The sequence below is a fragment of the Peromyscus californicus genome, unplaced genomic scaffold (assembly GCF_007827085.1).
Source record: "Peromyscus californicus insignis strain IS unplaced genomic scaffold, ASM782708v3 Scaffold_6__1_contigs__length_162567912, whole genome shotgun sequence".
In the NCBI taxonomy this organism is placed as follows: Eukaryota; Metazoa; Chordata; class Mammalia; order Rodentia; family Cricetidae; genus Peromyscus; species Peromyscus californicus.
In genome coordinates, this window is record NW_026294584.1 from 112,534,177 (window position 1) to 112,550,722 (window position 16,546).

Below are 16,546 nucleotides of genomic sequence, written 5' to 3' on the forward strand. Positions count from 1 at the left end.
TCCCTTTTCGGTGTGTGTGTGTGATGTACATGTTTGTGTGTTTTGTACATGTCTATGCAGAGGCCAGAAGACAGCAATGGGCGTCTCCCTCTATAACTCCCTCTCTTACTCTCTGTGGCGGGGTTGCTATTGAATCAGGAGTTACGCTGGCAGTCAGTAAGTCCCGGGAATCACTTCCTCTTCCTTACACAGTGCGAGGGTTACAGATGCGTGCGGCCACACCCAGTTGTTGTTGTTGTTGTTTTTTTAACATGGGTCCTAGGGATTAGAATTCAGGTCCTCATGACTGTGCAGCAAACGTTCTTACCCAGTGAGCCCTCTCCCCAGCCCCTTTCTTACTTGATAGTGTTTTCTATATGGCCTAGGTTGGCCTAGAGTTTGTGGAAACCTTCTGGGTGCTGGGATTACGGGCAGGCAGCACTATGCTCAGATCTTTTCCTTTTCTTTCTGAAGCAAGTTAGAATGTCTGGACAAGGCACTGTGCTTGGGGCTTCCCCAGAAGCCCTCCACATGGTCTGGACCCTTCTTTCCAGTGCTGACAAGGTAGTTCTAAATCCTGTGCACTGCCATCCCTGTGACTCATGGGGCTCACCCGTGATCTTGTCCTTTGCTGCTCACCCCTGAATCCACCCTCAGGCTGGTGTTTTCACACTGAGCAAGAGCATGGTGTACGTTGGTTTCAAGTGATGCTTGCCTAGACTGCCACCTCCCTACCCCTCTGTGGATTCTGTGTGGCTGGCCCAGTTCTAGAGAGAATTCTGTGACAGCATTCCAGTGCCCTGAAAGGCCTCTCTTGCATGTGTGCCTGTGCTCTGGACTCAAATGTCTTACTCAACATGCCTGAAATACAGAATGCCAGCACTCTATTCAGGGCCCCTCATATGGTATTTGCCATATAAGGACTATAGTTCTGTGCAGGTGATAGATGTGGAGCATGAGTGTCAACAATGTCCAATACTTCTGTCGCATCACACAGCTACAGGGTTCTGGGTGGCACATACCTATAACCCCAACACTGAGGTAGAGGCAGGAGGGTCGGGAGTTCAAGGGCAGCTTGGACTACCTGAGGCCCCCACCTCAACCAAACAAACATCATATTAAAACAAAACACAAAGGTCAAACTGGGTTCCATCTTTGGCAATTAGACTTTTGTTGGCAGAGCCGGTTCTTGGTGTTCGATGCACGCTGTCTTCCAGACACCATCCTGGCCCACTCTGTCTAGAACTGCCCCTACCAGCTTTCCCTCATATGGCCTTTCACACGATCTCAGTGAGCTTATCGTCTCTGGCATCTTCTCATCAACTCTTTGCTTGTTAAACTAGACCACAAGCACTGCAATATCAACCCTTGCAAGCAGGGAATCTCAACTGCGTGGCTCAAAGATGATTCCCCGGCACGCAGAATACCATCTGGTAGCTTGTGGACACTCAGGAGACATTTGTGAAACAAATGCGTGACGCCAGTCTTCAGGCCTTTAGCTTCAACTTGATATGATCTCCTTCTAAATGACGGTGCTCGTAGCAATTGCAGTCCATAGCATATCATTCAGTTATGATGTGTTCGTGATCATAGGTCTTATATACTTTCATTCACACACAGGTTCTGCCTACACTTGTGTGGCCGTTCAACCACTGATTCATGCGAACTGCTGTGGCTTTCTGGCTAGTATTGTGGAAAACGGACACATGCATTTCCTCTTTTATCCAGCAGAGAGCAGATGATCAACCCCCTCTCCACCAGCTATTGGGTGAATTAAGGGTACGAGGGTGAAGCCCACTGCATTCCCCCCTGCTTTGGGTGAATCATCTTCAGAAAACATTCTGAGTCTGCTATAAGTTTTTGTGTGTGGGGGGGGGAGGGTTGTACATCTCTAAACAAGTGTCAGGGTTTTAGCAGCCTGAGTTGAGGATTTTGTTTAGACTTTGTGGAGGCCCTGATGAGAAATCATTAGTGGGTACAAGGTGTTAAACACAAACTAACTCGTTCTTGAGGTTATTTTCTTCCTGGTTTCACTGAACAACTGAAAAACCACTTACATCGAGAGAGTTATGGAAAGAACATGGTGGTTGGCCAGCATATTTTGTGTCTGGAACACATTTTCTTGAACTCTTTGGAAAATGTCTTCAGAAAAGGGAAGGATTCCTCTCATAACATATCGGACCACATATAATATAGACAAACTAGGCTGGTATAAAACAGACAGACAGGGACCCCCCCCCAATATGTTAATGTAAAGAATGGAACCAGATGGAAAATAAACAAACAACTTCCAGGACAACATGAAGGAGACTTAGATTGTGGTAAAAGCTAAATCCGTATTCAAATGTGTATATCTTTAAGGCCAGTCACAAATTGGGCTTTAAACTTCCTAACCATTAACGCCAAAACATTAAACTAGCTTCACGATCCTCATGTGAATAACAACCTAGTGTTTCTATCCCTGACATATGAGTGAGTTGGGGAACATGACCACCCATTCAAAGACCAGTCACATAGACTCAAACTCATTTGCACACATTTCTAAACACATTCTGAGGTTTTTGGTTTTTCTTTTTTCATTATCCTGCTTCACAGCCCTGGCCTGCCTGTGACTCATTATGTAGACCAGGTGGCCTAGAACTTGCATCCTTCATCTTGCCTCTACTTCCTGAGGCATTTGCTACCATACCTGGCAATATTTCAAGACTTTTAAGTGCTCTGTGTTCCTTTTCTTCTTCCTTTATGTCATTTGTAGAAAAAAATTTCCATGCTGAGACACTTGTAGCTAAACAGGATACAACTACCTTCTCCCTTATTGCCAACCACGAGAATCAGCATGCGCACTGGGCAAGCAAAAGGCAAAGACATGAAAAACCAGAACACTCACGTGTCATCTATAAACGTTATTCCAAAGTACTCCTTCTCTTTCAGGTTGAAATGCGATGCCACAAGGTCCAGCAGCTCTCTTGATAAAAGCTTGGGCTGTCAAAACACAAGTCTGATTAGCAGCCTATCTCTCCCATTGCTCATATTTTCCCTCCCTAACCATCAAAAGCTGTCTTTGCTTGCTTGTGTGATTTCTTAGCCATTCTTCACACCATCATCACCACTACGTTCTGAGAACCCAGTTCGAGAAGGAACTATCTGTGAGCTTCGGGGATACTATGGGCTTGGCGGGAAGAAGTGTGGTTTGGGATCTGCCAGAGCATCCAACTGATGGCTGATGTTGGTCTTGCAGGGACTGGGGAAGCAGGGGTACCGCTGGGCAGTAGCCTGAATGGCTCCCTTCTGGACCCTGAGCTTAACAGTCAGGGGTACAGAGTGATGGTGTGAAGTCTGGATGTTGCTGTTGGAGGAGATGAAATGGGGAGGGAGGGACAAGGAAAGGAAGCTAGGAAGAAAAGGAGGAGATGAGAGAAGGGACAGGGAAGGAAAGAAGGGGGCGGGAGGAAGGAGAGAAGTAGGCAGAAATCTGGATTAAAAGTTGACAAAACTACTGTGCTGCATCCTAGCCCTCTAATTTTTTAAAAGACTTACGCGGTGATATTTTATCCTCCAACCTCAGAAACAGACTTATTCATTTTACTTCATGTGTGGTGTTTTTTCTGCATGTATGTTTGAACACTGCGCACATGCTTGGTGCCTGTGGAGGTCAGAACTGGAGTTTTAGGGGGTTGTGAGCCACCATGTGGGTGCTGGGAATCGAACCTGGATCTTCTACAAGGGCAACAAGCACTCTGGCCCACTGAACCATCTCTCCAGCTCCTGTCCTATTTGTTTTAATGGCAGTGTGGGTGCAGTGGGTGAAGGACAAGGCTCAATGAGAAGGTAAAGTAGGCTTGGTCTTGAAGAGGCATCTAGACCTCTATTCTTCTCAATAGGAATTCAACTGGTTTTTTAAACTTTGGTCCAGGGTGTTGGGCAAATAGAAAGAAAATCATCAACAAGTAAAATGGATAAAAATCACGTAGCATCACATTTTACAAAGAGCTTCCACTCATCCATGACCAGCTTGAGTCAGAATTCTTTCAGGAAGACTAAGCTACAATAACTCACGTGCAGACCAAGTTTGCCGACCTCAGAGCCACCTCTTCTCCCTTCAGTCACTTTAAAACATTGAGTTCTAGGCACAGTTAGGTGAGCAGCCTGGACACAGGCCCCCATGCTCCAAAGAGGGCAGGGAGTGGTTACCCCTGAGGACCCAATGCCTACCTGAACCAGCAGCTCCAGTCTCCTGTCATCCAGCAGGTGCACCTGGCAGTGCCTGCCTTCTGTCATCTGTGGGGACAAAAAAAGTTGAGAGATATGATGTCAGAGCCCGGTCTGTCAGCACACTGCAGACTCACTTAATTGTATATATGCGCCATGTTCCAGTGAGCTCATTAGTGGGCTTCTCAGAAGCAGACTTGCAACGGGCTTTCGGGTATGACCGAACTGCAGTCTGCATGCTGCATGAGGCCAAGGACAGCTTTGAGAGCGGCCCAACACAAAGTCACACTTACTGGAGACATTATGAGAATTAAAAAAAAAAAATAACTAGATTGTGCAGTTCTTGATTGCAGACTTTGGGGATGACAATGACGTGTCACAATGTCAAAGGGTTGGCTGTGCCTGGGAGCAGTCACATGGATTTAAAGTAAGAAGATGAAAAGCAAAGACGACTTAATGTATGGGGGGAACAAGACTAACAACAACAAAACTAATGCCTGTATAGTAGGCCAAGTTCACACAGGGCACAAGGTCAAGTGTAGAGAAGCAGGTCTCCCAGAAGAAAGCAAATGTTTCCTTGAGTCATGGTGACCTTTCACAAATGGAAACACCGTTCATCAAGGCTGCGCCTTGGTAAATTCGAAACTTCCATAATACAAGGAGGAAAGCGTGAGACTGAAGTTCAAATGCAAGGCCTCAACTTTTGAACTCTTTGCCCCTTTTAATAGATCACCATCTATAGTTAGCGGTTGAGGTGCACGGCTGACAGTTTGACATATCAGTTTTCAATATGTAATTCTTTTTTTAAAGTTTAAAACTGCAGTGCTGGGAAATACCGGTTGTAAGCCACCCACCTTTCCCTTGATAAACTCACACTCCAAACCATCCCATCTGTAGATGTCACCATCCTGTCCCTTTGAGGGGCATCTTGAAGGCCACCTTTATGGACACTTCTGATGTGAACACTTACAGATATTTTCTGTCTTTCTGAGACAGGGTCTTGCTGTATAGTCTAGGCTGGCCCCAAACTTGAAACCTCACAGCCTAAGAAGCACGCTGGGCAGTGGGACTACGGATGGAAGTACCCATAGATAAATCGCTCCCACTTCATCTATGCTTTTCCCCCCTCTTGGTGCAGCGTTGAGACTGAACTCAGAACCCCACATAGGATAGGCATAAGCTCTACCACTGAGCAACATTCCTAGCCCCTGGCTTATACTTCTATATTTATATTTTTATTAAATATAGTTAATATTGTTATGTTACCACCAGACAGTGGTGATGCATGCCTTTAATCCCAGCGATCAGGAGGCAGAGGCAGGTAGATCTCTCTGGCTTTGAGATCTATGGTCTATGAAGCGAGTTCTAGGATAGCCAAGGAAACACAGAGAAACCCTATCTCAAAACAAACAAACAAACAAACAAAAAACCAATAAAACAAAAAACATTATATATATATATATATATATATATATATATATATATATATTTGTTACACAGACTTATCCAAATGAAGCACTCACTATTTTTGTGTGTGAAACTATCCATCCATGTAATGCATATATGTATACATGTATGCACACTCACATAAACTTTCATTTCAAATGTGACCAACCTGTACTCGTGGCTTTGCCTTTGGTGTTTCTCACTGATATTTCTTGGAAAATTTCCCTATAGGGATTTATTTTTGCTTCACTGTTCTGTGGCATAGGACTGTTTATTGCTCTGAGTCTCCTTCCGAGAGATACCTAGGTTGTCCCCAGCATCTCCGATATGAGCAACAGCCCGGTGAAGTCTGCATGTCTAATTTTGACCACAAACATGGACTTGTTGGGTCACATTTGAGAAGCTGGGACAACATTCTTTTCCTTTCAGGTACTGTTCAAAATTCAGACATTTGTGAACCCAATTTGAAAAGAAAAATTGAGTTGGATGTGATGGTGCACACCGTAATCCCACTGCTTGGGAAAAGGAGGCAGGAGGATCAGGGATTCGAGATCAGTCTTGGCTACATAATGAATTCAAGACCATCCTGAGCTACATGAAAGAATACTTCAAAAGCTCAAAACAAATAAATAAATGAATAAAAAAATGAGTTTAGTGGTTCATGCTTGTGGTTCTAGCTACACCAACGTATGGATGAGCAAATCACTAGAGTGCAGGAGTTTGAGACCAGCCTGAGAAACGTAGTGAGACCCTATCTCAAAAAAAAAAAGATCGACTCCATTACTGAGCATCAGCTGTATACATGCATTGTCCTAGGTGTCTTATATAAATTACCTATGAGCTATAATGGTGCATTCCAGGATTCCTATTATTATTCATATTCAATAGATGAAGCAACAGAGGCTCAAGGGTGGGTATAAGAAACCTGTTTTCAATGCAAAAAAAATATTTTCTGCACTCAGAGTTTTGATTGAACTCTGTTTTAAGCACCTGTGAACTAGCTTAACAGGTCATACCATGGGTTATAGACACATGGCCCAAAGAAACCACAGAACTGGTGATAAGAGGTGAGTGGACAAGCTTTGCTTAGTTTGTGGCCATAGATTACTCGCTTAGCTAGGCAATGCCAAGGTCAAATACACACCTAGGGTGGCTAAATGGATGGCATGCTAGTTCTGGTCACTGAGCTGGTCAATGCATGTTATGTATATGGTCTCATTAGAGATCCTCCAAAGGGGTTGGAGATGCAGCTGAGAGTCGAGAGTGCTTGCCTAGCATGCATGAAGGCCTGGGTTTGCTTACCAGTACCACACACACTGGAGATGGTGGCACATGCTTGCGATCTCAGCACTGGGAAGACAGCAGCAGGACTATCAGAAGTTCAAGGCCAGCCTTGACTCAGTAAGAGTTTGAGACCAGCCTGGGATATTAGAGAACCTGCTTCAACCACCTCTCCCCAAAAGGTCTGCAAATAGCAACATGATGGCATTGTCCTCATTTTATAGACTGGGAAATTGACACACAAACTTTAGGATAATTTATTCAAAATTACCCAGGAAAGTAAAGAACCAAGTCAAAACGTGAACAAGGTAATTGGGCATAGCCCAGTGGCTGATATGACTAACATGTTCAAGGCCCCGAGTCACAGGCATAGTGATGAATGGTTATAATATTAACAGTACTCAGGAGGCTGAAGCAGGAGAAACCCCAGGAGTACAAGGACAGCCTGGGCTACACAGCCAATTTGAGACCTTGTATCAAAAACAAAACAAAATGCACTAAACTGAAAACACAACTTAACACAACAAAATAAAACCCCAGCAACAAATAGAAACAGAGGGACAAGCAAACAAAAAACACCATCCATTTTCTAGTTATCCATACTGGGGGAGGGCACCAGGGTGGATAAAGAAATGTGTTGGTTTAAATCATTTTACTTTTGCAAAACTGCCCTAGAACTAACTCTATACATGTCCTACAGAAAGTAAAACAATCCTTGAAAACACACACACACACACACACACACACACACACACACACACACACACACACGTCCATTAAAGAAAATGCCATAACTCACACAATATTTCAAGTCACTAGGTTGCCCATAATCCAAATATATTTATCTCTCTTTTAAAAATGTATCTATCGGCGCACACCTTTAATCCTAGCATTCAGGAGGCAGAGGCAGGCAGATCTCTGTGAGTTCAAGGCCAGCCTGGTCTACATAGTGAATTTTTGGATAGCTAGGGCTATACAGAGAAATCCTGTCTCAAAAACAAATAATCCCTTCAAACAAACAAACAAACAAACAAAGGATCCACTTGCTATGTCAATTTGTTTTTGGACCTTCCTCCAACCAATCGGCATTTCTTTTCTCAACACATAACTTTATTATTATTATTATTATTTGGTAGTATTATGAGACAGAGTCTTCTGTAGCCTAGGCTGGCTTCTGGTTCCTATGTAGCCAAGGATGACTTCAGGCTGATCTTTCTGTCTCTAACTCCCAAGCCCGGGATTACTCTAGACTACTAAACAATGAATGTCTTTTTGATGTGACACACTTTGTAGTGACACACAACTTGATCTTAGTTGACTGAACTAACCATGGCCACCTGCCCCAAGCTGGGGCCGTCAGAACTTCAGTCCAAGGAATCTGGAACTGGATCTGGAACCTTGGCTGCTGTGGGGTTACTGCTGTGTGTGGAGAAAGTCCTGCAGGAAGAATTCGGAGGACAGGTAGCTGAAGGGGGCATGAGCAATCAGGTGGGCTGAGTGGAAAGCTTGGGAATCACTGTCAGTCTCTAACGTCTTTCCAGACGGTTTTCATGCTTCTCCTGGTCTGTGTGAACTCGTGTCTTTGCATTCTACAAAAGTCCCGAGAGTCTCAGAATGGTCTGCTTCCTTCCTCTGTGGATCACAGACGTATCCAGAAGTGTGCCACACCAATAGACATTTACTAATCTATCTGCACTGAATTCTCCTTCAAGTAAGACACACAGGTTGTGTGGGGGTGGGGCAGGGTAGGTGTATCTTCGGAGCATCTGCCCATTTCTGCCTCCCATCTTACCGTCCCTAAAATGACAAGAGCAGACTTCTGTGCCCAGCTCTTTCCAGCAGGTGTGGGGAATCTCAACTCAAGCTCTCACATTTGCTAGGCAAGTGTTTTACCAACTGAGCCTTCTCTCTGGGCCATGGGTTTCTGTAATTAACTAAAACAAATTGTTTCCAAAGGTCAGACTCCAAAATGACGGCCCACACAGTCTCCTCATCATCTCAGGTGTGCCGTGGTGAGATGATGAGAAATAGCCCTCAGAGAGACTGACATATGGAAAGGAGAGTGGCAGACACTTCCCTGCATGGTGTGGTAAGAGATGACGAGGGCCAGTGAAGGAGGGCAGGGCGGGAGCACACACTAGTATTTGTCTATACTCTGAGCATCCTGTTCAATATTCCCTGAATCCCTTCCTCTGCAGGATGGTGCTTCTGAGGGGATGTCATAGGGTTGATTTGATTGTCACTAGGAACAGAAAGGCCTGCCCTTGTCATTTACTTACATTGGAGGTTGAAAAGTGAGAGATGTATTTTGTTCATCAAAACAAATGCTTATGAATAGATTTTAGTTGACAACAGAAACCTTAATAAGAGAAGCCATAAAATTCCAACTGCAAGGGAGAACTTCTTTGACAAGGGAAAGATTTGGGAACACGGGGTTTGATTTCCTCCATGGCAGTATTTGACAGCACAAGGCACAGTATTGTGGTTTCTGGTTCCCCCAAGTGTATGACCTGAGGGAGTCATGTCAGATGAGTGAGCAAACCTTGATTCAATAAAATTTCATGGCACCAGAAAAGATATCCCAGTACTGATGAAGGTCCTGCTGAGCACAGGGAAATTGCTCACAGGGATTACCTTGATCATCAATTCAGATAGATTAGTAAATGTCTATTAGTGTTGCCCACTTCTGGATAAATCTGTGTGTAGTGGGTTGCCATTCCAGCTTTGATCTGCAAGTTCCCACCCCCATTGAGGCTTCAGTAACTGTCACGCCTACAAGGCGGGGCCGAGAGAGGACCCTGAAGACCCGAGATCTGGATGCGCTGTCTCTCTTGGTTCCTGGACCCTGGACGCTAGAGGTAGACCGAGCAGAGTTCTCCAGAGAACACCGCCGGACTGCGCCACACCTTTCCCAGACCCTGTTACCTATCCCTTCACTTGTAAGTTACTCCACAAAATAAACCTTCCTTTTAACTACGTGGTGTGGCCTTAATAATTTCACCAATATCTGTGAGGATGTTTCCAGAGATCATTAGATCACAAGGACTCTGACTCAACGAACGGAATAATCCTTTGATGAATTCATGTAATAGCAGTGTTTGGAGGTGCTGAAAGGCCAGAGGCAGCCTACTTGGAGGAGAGAGTTCTAGTGGAGTGTTCTTGGAGGCTGTGTCTTGTGCCCTTCCTGTATGTGCCCTTTGCTCTACCCCCTAGCTGCAATGAGGCAAAGAAGCTTCTCCAGCACAGCCTCCCACTACCATGATGCTCTATCCAAAGGCATGGGCCAGGGGAACCACAGTGGACTGGATTCTCCTAGGGCAATTAGCTCTCCAGACAACACATCATGGATGTGTCCACAGACCAACCTGGTAAAGGCAGTTCCTCAACTGAGACTTTTCTCACAGATGCTTCTAGAATGTGTCAAGGTAGCAGTTAACACTAGGGCACACTCGATTCTTTGAAAGCTGGTAAACAGGTAAACTTTTCTGTAATCTTATACATACTCATTTTAGAGAAGATCAATGGCGGGGTAAATTAGCAAGCTGGTTAAAAAGCATGTGACAGAAAAATTGTGCAGAGCTGGTAGAAATAAAGGAAGAGAAAGGACCACGGGTTCCTGCTTGCCTCCAGCGCATCTGCACAATCAGGTCACTTTAATAGCAATACTAATGGCACCCCTCACGGGCACCCTCTGCAATCCAGGGGCTGCCACATGGTCAACGCTGGGATGTCCCCGAGTCAGGTACTCTCCTCACTCCAACATCATGAGGGAAACCAAAGGAAACCCCGTGATTCACAAGATTCATAAACAATGGAGCAAGAGCTCAGCTGAGGACCCTAACTCTCAGTCGCACAGCATCGCACACAGTCCTGCATCCAGCAGACACCAACAAGTTCCTGTGAAGACCATTGCCAAAGGAGCATTGGAGCAGGGAGAAATGGAAAGACAACACCATGGAGCAGTCAGGGAAACTCATTCACTTCCAGATAAAAATACTTCCACAGGAAGCACTTAGAACCATGGAGTTGACAAAACAGAATAGGGAGAGCATCTATTAACAGCCATTGGTTTGCGATAGGGGAAATAAGGTCAGATTCACCCAAAGCCACACAAGTCATTAATGCTACACCTGGAAATGAGACTCTGAACTCTGCCTCCAGAGTCAGAGCTTAATTGAGGTATGTAAAGTAACTCAGCTTAAAAAAAAGCCATCTAATTCAAACAAATATTGTGTCAACAGGTCAGTTATGGGCATGTCTCACTTATTTTAAAGCATGACTCTCAAAAATGCTTGATTTTCTATTTTCACCCAGGGCTCTCCACATTTGACACAAGAATGTGGAATTCCTTAATTATATATCTAAATTCAGAATCACTTTTGAGCTCCACAGAGACCATGGGAATAGTTTCAGAATTTACCTCTTCCTGTCAATGACAGCTAAGAGTAGCAACTTCTGCAGGAAAATCACACACACATACACACTATATATATTCAAAGGCGATCTCTCTGGAGACCCTTGTGCAGCACCCGTCCAGATGATTCACTTTCTCCCACCTCTTCCCCACCCAACTCCAGGTATCCAGAGGTTAGAATGGTGCATTCTGGGTTAGAACTCCCACCTCAGGCTGCGTTTGCTTCCCAGCTGATAAGAGCAGGTCCTCAGCCGGCAAGTGCTGGTAGCAGGTGGAAATGCTTTGTCTGGTGGGTCAGTTGTCATGTGGGGAAGACTTACAGGGAAGTGAGAATCTGCTACAGGCTTGACCTCTGCTTCCAGCGCCCAGCTGCCACAGCACATGGTGAGGCTCGGGTCTACACGGGAACACTCACCTCCTGACTGAGGAGATGAGAGGAGAGCCGGGTGGTAACAATCCCACACAGGCAGAAGGGACCCACTTAGAGTATCTGGGGTCAGACTAAAACTGAACAGGAAATAACAACTATGAAAACAGAGCAAACTCCTTTGGTTTTGCTTCAGCTGGTGCACGGAACACAGAAACACAAACACTTGATAAGGAAGTAGCAAGCGTCTTGTTCCCCCTCTTTCTTCTGGTTCCTTACTGACTTTTCCTGAGACTCAGCAGAAGAGACCTGGCCTCCTCAAAATGACTTGTCAGGGCTTTGGTTGGTGTGACCCAGCCGAGGTCTGACCTACCATCTGGATGAGTCCCAGGTCAGCTCTCTGACCAGGTCCATAGTTCCCATGCAGCTGGGCAATGATCCTATCACTGTGAGGACCTGGCCACAGGAGCAATGCCTTCTAAGTGAAGCCTGGACCTCTCTGCTTTTCTATTTAGAGATGTCCAATCTCTTCCCACACAACACGCCCGGAAACTAACTCCTCATTTGTGCTGACAAGAACAGGCCTATGATGGCTAATCTTGTCAGCAGATTCTACAAGTACCTTGGACACAGACCTCTGGGCATGCCTGTGAAGGAGCCTAGATGGGTTTCCTAGGGTTGGAAGACGCGTCTTAAATGTTGGTGACAATTATCTCATGGGCTGAGGTCCCAGATTGAATAAAAGAAAGTGAGCTTGGGGTCTGTGATGATGTCTGTGGCCTGTGGTTAGCACAGGGGGTCATTGGGACCGTGCTGTGCTGAGTAAGCCTGCTCTTCACTGGCCCTGGGATAGCTGGCCCTGCCCCTTACTGGAGACTGCAGTAGGAGAGCTGGACCCCTGCACTCGGGAAAGATGGCCCCACCCCTTACCACAGGCATGTACCCCACCTGGGCAGCACACTAGAGCTGACCCTGTGGCTGGGGATGCCGTGAGGGCATGAGAGCAGGAAAGCTGACCCTGCCCCCCTCTTCTGCCATGTGGTGGTGTGTGTGAGAGAAAGATGCCCCCTCCTCACCCATTACTAACTATGGCAGGTGAGAGAGCTGGCCCCGGGGTCCCGCGAGAGAACTAGCCCTGCCCCTCACCAGCTGCGGCACACAAGAAGGCAGGTCCTGCACCCTGCCAGGGCAGCACAGTGGAGCTGTCAGCTCTGAGGGTGTGAGAGTAGAACTGACCCTGCCCACTCCCCCCATACTCCCTCTACAGCAATCGGGAGAGAGGGCCCTGCACCTCGCTTGGGCTAACAGTAGAACCGGCCCTGATGGTGTGAGTGTGGGTGAGCCGGATCTGAGGACCAGAGAGAGAGCAGGAGAAATGGCTTCACTCCTTGCAGCAGGCTGCACTGGGTGAGCTGGCCGAGGCAGGGCTGGAGAGCTCATCATCAACCCAGGCCCAGAACCAGGGCTGTGAGCTGGCCCACCCCAACATCCACCTCATCTATGAACTGTTGGAGCAGGACTGTGAAGAGGACGAACCTTCAGATCCAAATCAGCAGGATCTCCACGGCACAGGCCAGCAACAGGATATCCAAGAGACAGCCCTAGTGAGAGCCCATTATCAGTGGAGTAGCAGAAGCCAGAGGCCTCGAGCCAGACCAGTGACTCGTGGCAACGAACACTTGCAAGTAAAGATGAATGGACAAAAGGGTAAACCGTGTGACTTGACGGACCACACTCACTACTGCTCCAGGACAAGCTTCGTCTCCTCCGCTTTTTTTAGTTTTTGTTTTGTTTCATTGTTTTGTTTTGGTTTTGGTTTTTCTTTTTAAATTTGGTTTTGATTGGGAGGGGGTTGCAAGGGCAAAGGGCAGATGTGAGGGGGGTTGGGGATAAGTGGGATTGGGATGCGTGATGTGAAATCCACAAAGAATCAATAAAAGTTAAAAAGAGTGAGTTGAGCTCCAACATTCCCCTCTCCTTTCTCTCCTCTCTCTTCCTTCCTTCCTTCCTTCCTTCCTTCCTTCCTTCCTTCCTTCCTTCCTTCCTTCCTCTCTCTCTCTCTCTCTCTCTCTCTCTCTCTCTCTCTCTCTCTCTCTCTCTCTCTCCTCCCTCTTCTCTCCTCCCTCTCCTCTCTCTTTCCATCTCTCTCTCTTTCTCTCTCCTCTCTCTCCTTCCCCCTCCTTTCTCTCTCTCATTTCTCACTATTGATACAATGTGACCAGCAGCCTCTGGTGGTGTCTCGCTGCTGCCACGATGGATTGAACTGTGAGGCACACAAGCCTGTCTGTCCTTAAGCTGTGTTTGTGAGGTATTTCATGACAAGAAGAGCAAGTAACACAGGGCTCCTTCTTTCTCTTTCACGGCTCACCTCTAGCTCAGCACAGCCACACTGGCCCCCTTTCCTTCCCTCAAATCAAGCCTCGGTCCTACTTTGGGGGCTTCACACATGCTGTTCCCTCCGCCTGGAATGCCTTGCTTCCAACTCAACCCATCCTCAGGTTCCTTCACTTCCTTCAGACCCGAGATCAGATGTCTGTCACCTTCTCAGAGAGGCCTTCCTTGTCTCCTCTACTCCACCATGCTGTTCTGTGTCCCTAGGACCTACATTTTCTCACTCAGCTAGTTGTTGGTCTGTCTGTGAAACTTAAGATCTAGTGGTAGAAGACAGACAGACAAACAACTAGCTGAGTGAGACTGGGTCTCCCAAAGCTTCTGAGTGAAGGCTGGGAGTAACACGCTTCTGAGAAACCCCTGCAAGCCTGGAGACCTGAATTAGGATCCCCAGATCACCTGTCAATCTGGATGCAGTAAACACACATCCGTAATCCTAGTGTTCCTAAAGAGAGGTGGGAGGTGGACACAGAAGAATCCCTGGTGGCTTGCTGGCCTGGTGGTATAAGTAATGAACATTATATATAGTGTTCTGCTCTCATATATGCCTGCAGGCCAGAAGAGGGCACCAGATCTCATTATAGATAGCTGTGAGCCACCATGTGGTTGCTGGGAAATGAACTTAGCATCTCCAGAAGAGCAGCCAGTGTTCTTAACCCCTGAACCATCTGTGTAGCCTCATGAACCAGACCAATGATTCACTGCAATGAACATTTTGTAGGAGGGGCTGATTGGACAGAAGGGGCATACTGTATAACACACTGCAGCTCCCATGCCACCAGGATGAATGCAGGGGTGTGGGAAAGATGGGGGAGGGAGGTTTGTTGGTTTGTTTGTTTGTTTTGTTCTTTGTTTTGTTTGTTTCTTTGGTTTTATTTTTAATTTTTTTGGGGGGAGCACACTGCAGGGTTGAGGAGCAGACATGGAGGGACTGGGAGGTAAGCAGGATTGGGGTGTATGACATGAAATTTCCAAAGAACCAATAAAGAATTATGTTTTAAAAAAAAAAAGTAGTGAACCAAAGGAGACCCAGTTTCAGAACAAAGTGGAAGTCGAGGTAAGGCTGTCCTGTGACCTCCACGTGAGTGTCATGGCACCTGTACAGATCTTCCTTGTGAACGAATTGAATCTAGATGTTAAAAGACATTCATGAACATTTACATAGGTGGTTTTCAACCTTCCTGAAGCAGCGACCATTTAATACAGTTCCTCATGCCATGGTGACCCTCAACCATAAAATTATTTTTGTTGCTGCTTCATAACTGTAATTGTGCTACTGGTATGAACCATAATGTAAATATCTGTGTTTCCCAGTGGTCTTAGGGGACCTCTGTGAAAATTGTTCGACCCTCCTGAGGGGTCACAACCCACAGGTTGAGAACTGCTGCTTTACATTGATAGCGGATGATCTAAAGGGAGGCTTCCCAAGCATCTCCCAAACCATGGCCCAGAAAACCTGACACACCAGGAAACAAGCCTTCCATCCAGAGAGCAAGGTGAGCTGTAAAACTCCTCATCAGATGAGCGTCTCTGGGGTGAGAGAGGGGGCGATCTAGGCCAGTCTTACTCTGAGACCTATTGAGTGGATGGAGTTTTATATTTCACCCGGATGATGTCAACCCCAGCAGAACAGGGCCCTTTTATATCGTCTCTGGGTGGTGACTGAGTGTGAGCTATTGACACCCTCGTCCCGAGAATGGCCTGCACTGACACAGATGTCTCCAGAAGAGTCAGCTGTGATCTCCCCTTTAATTCTCTCAAGACAGTGCCTGCCTTCCCAGCATGCAACTGCACTTCCTATTGAGCACGGACTTGGTGGCACACAACATGTGTACTCTCTTGCTGCATGCTGCTAACAAGCCCAGGAAGTAGGAAGCATATACTACTCTGATTATACAGAGGCCAGAGTGGAGTCCCCAGAGGGGCTAGTCACCCTGCTGCAATGTGGGGTGGGAGTCACAGGCTCCTGGAAAGGCCCCTTGGGAGAAGTAAAGGCAAAGGAGACAGAGGGCCAGGAAGAAAGGCAGGTAGCAAAAAAGTAAAAGATGAAAAATAGATGGGTGAGGGAAGAATGGGAAATTGAGAATTCAGTTTGCTAAGGATGAAATTGAATGCTGGGCATGGCTGTGCATGTGTGTGATCCCAACAACTCAGGAGTCTGAGGCAGAAGGATTGAGAGTTCAAGGACAGCCTTGGCTAAATCAGACATCTTGTCAGAGCAGACAGAAAAAGAAGGGAAGAAACTGAACTACAGAATCGCCGTCTTAAGAAAATGTAACAGTAAGTAATGGCCGGGCTGAGCACCTCCTGCAGTCCGTGTTTGCTAGTGGGTTGTACTGCACAGCGGAGACGCAATTCACCCACACTGAGTGAGTGGCTCTACCACTCATCAGTTGGGTGACATCAGGGGCCTGAGTCCACATGCACCTGGCTTGTGATTGAGTCCTGTTCACAATGCC

General features: G+C 46.5%; 1 protein-coding gene across 6 annotated transcripts in view; it reads right to left on the minus strand.

Moving 5' to 3' along the window:
* Positions 1-16,546, minus strand: part of Frmd4b (FERM domain containing 4B) — a 332,248-nt gene that overhangs the window by 125,679 nt on the left and 190,023 nt on the right. For 4 of the 6 annotated variants that reach the window (XM_052719520.1, XM_052719515.1, XM_052719517.1 and 1 more), the window contains 2 exons: positions 4,192-4,257; positions 2,867-2,961 (listed from right to left, as the gene is read on the minus strand). In XM_052719520.1, coding sequence (XP_052575480.1) covers positions 2,867-2,961; positions 4,192-4,257 — 161 coding nt within the window. Of the gene's footprint in view, positions 1-2,866; positions 2,962-4,191; positions 4,258-11,536; positions 11,558-11,649; positions 11,674-16,546 lie in introns of those variants that run through there. The other 2 variants (XM_052719518.1, XM_052719521.1) reach the window with 2 other exon arrangements.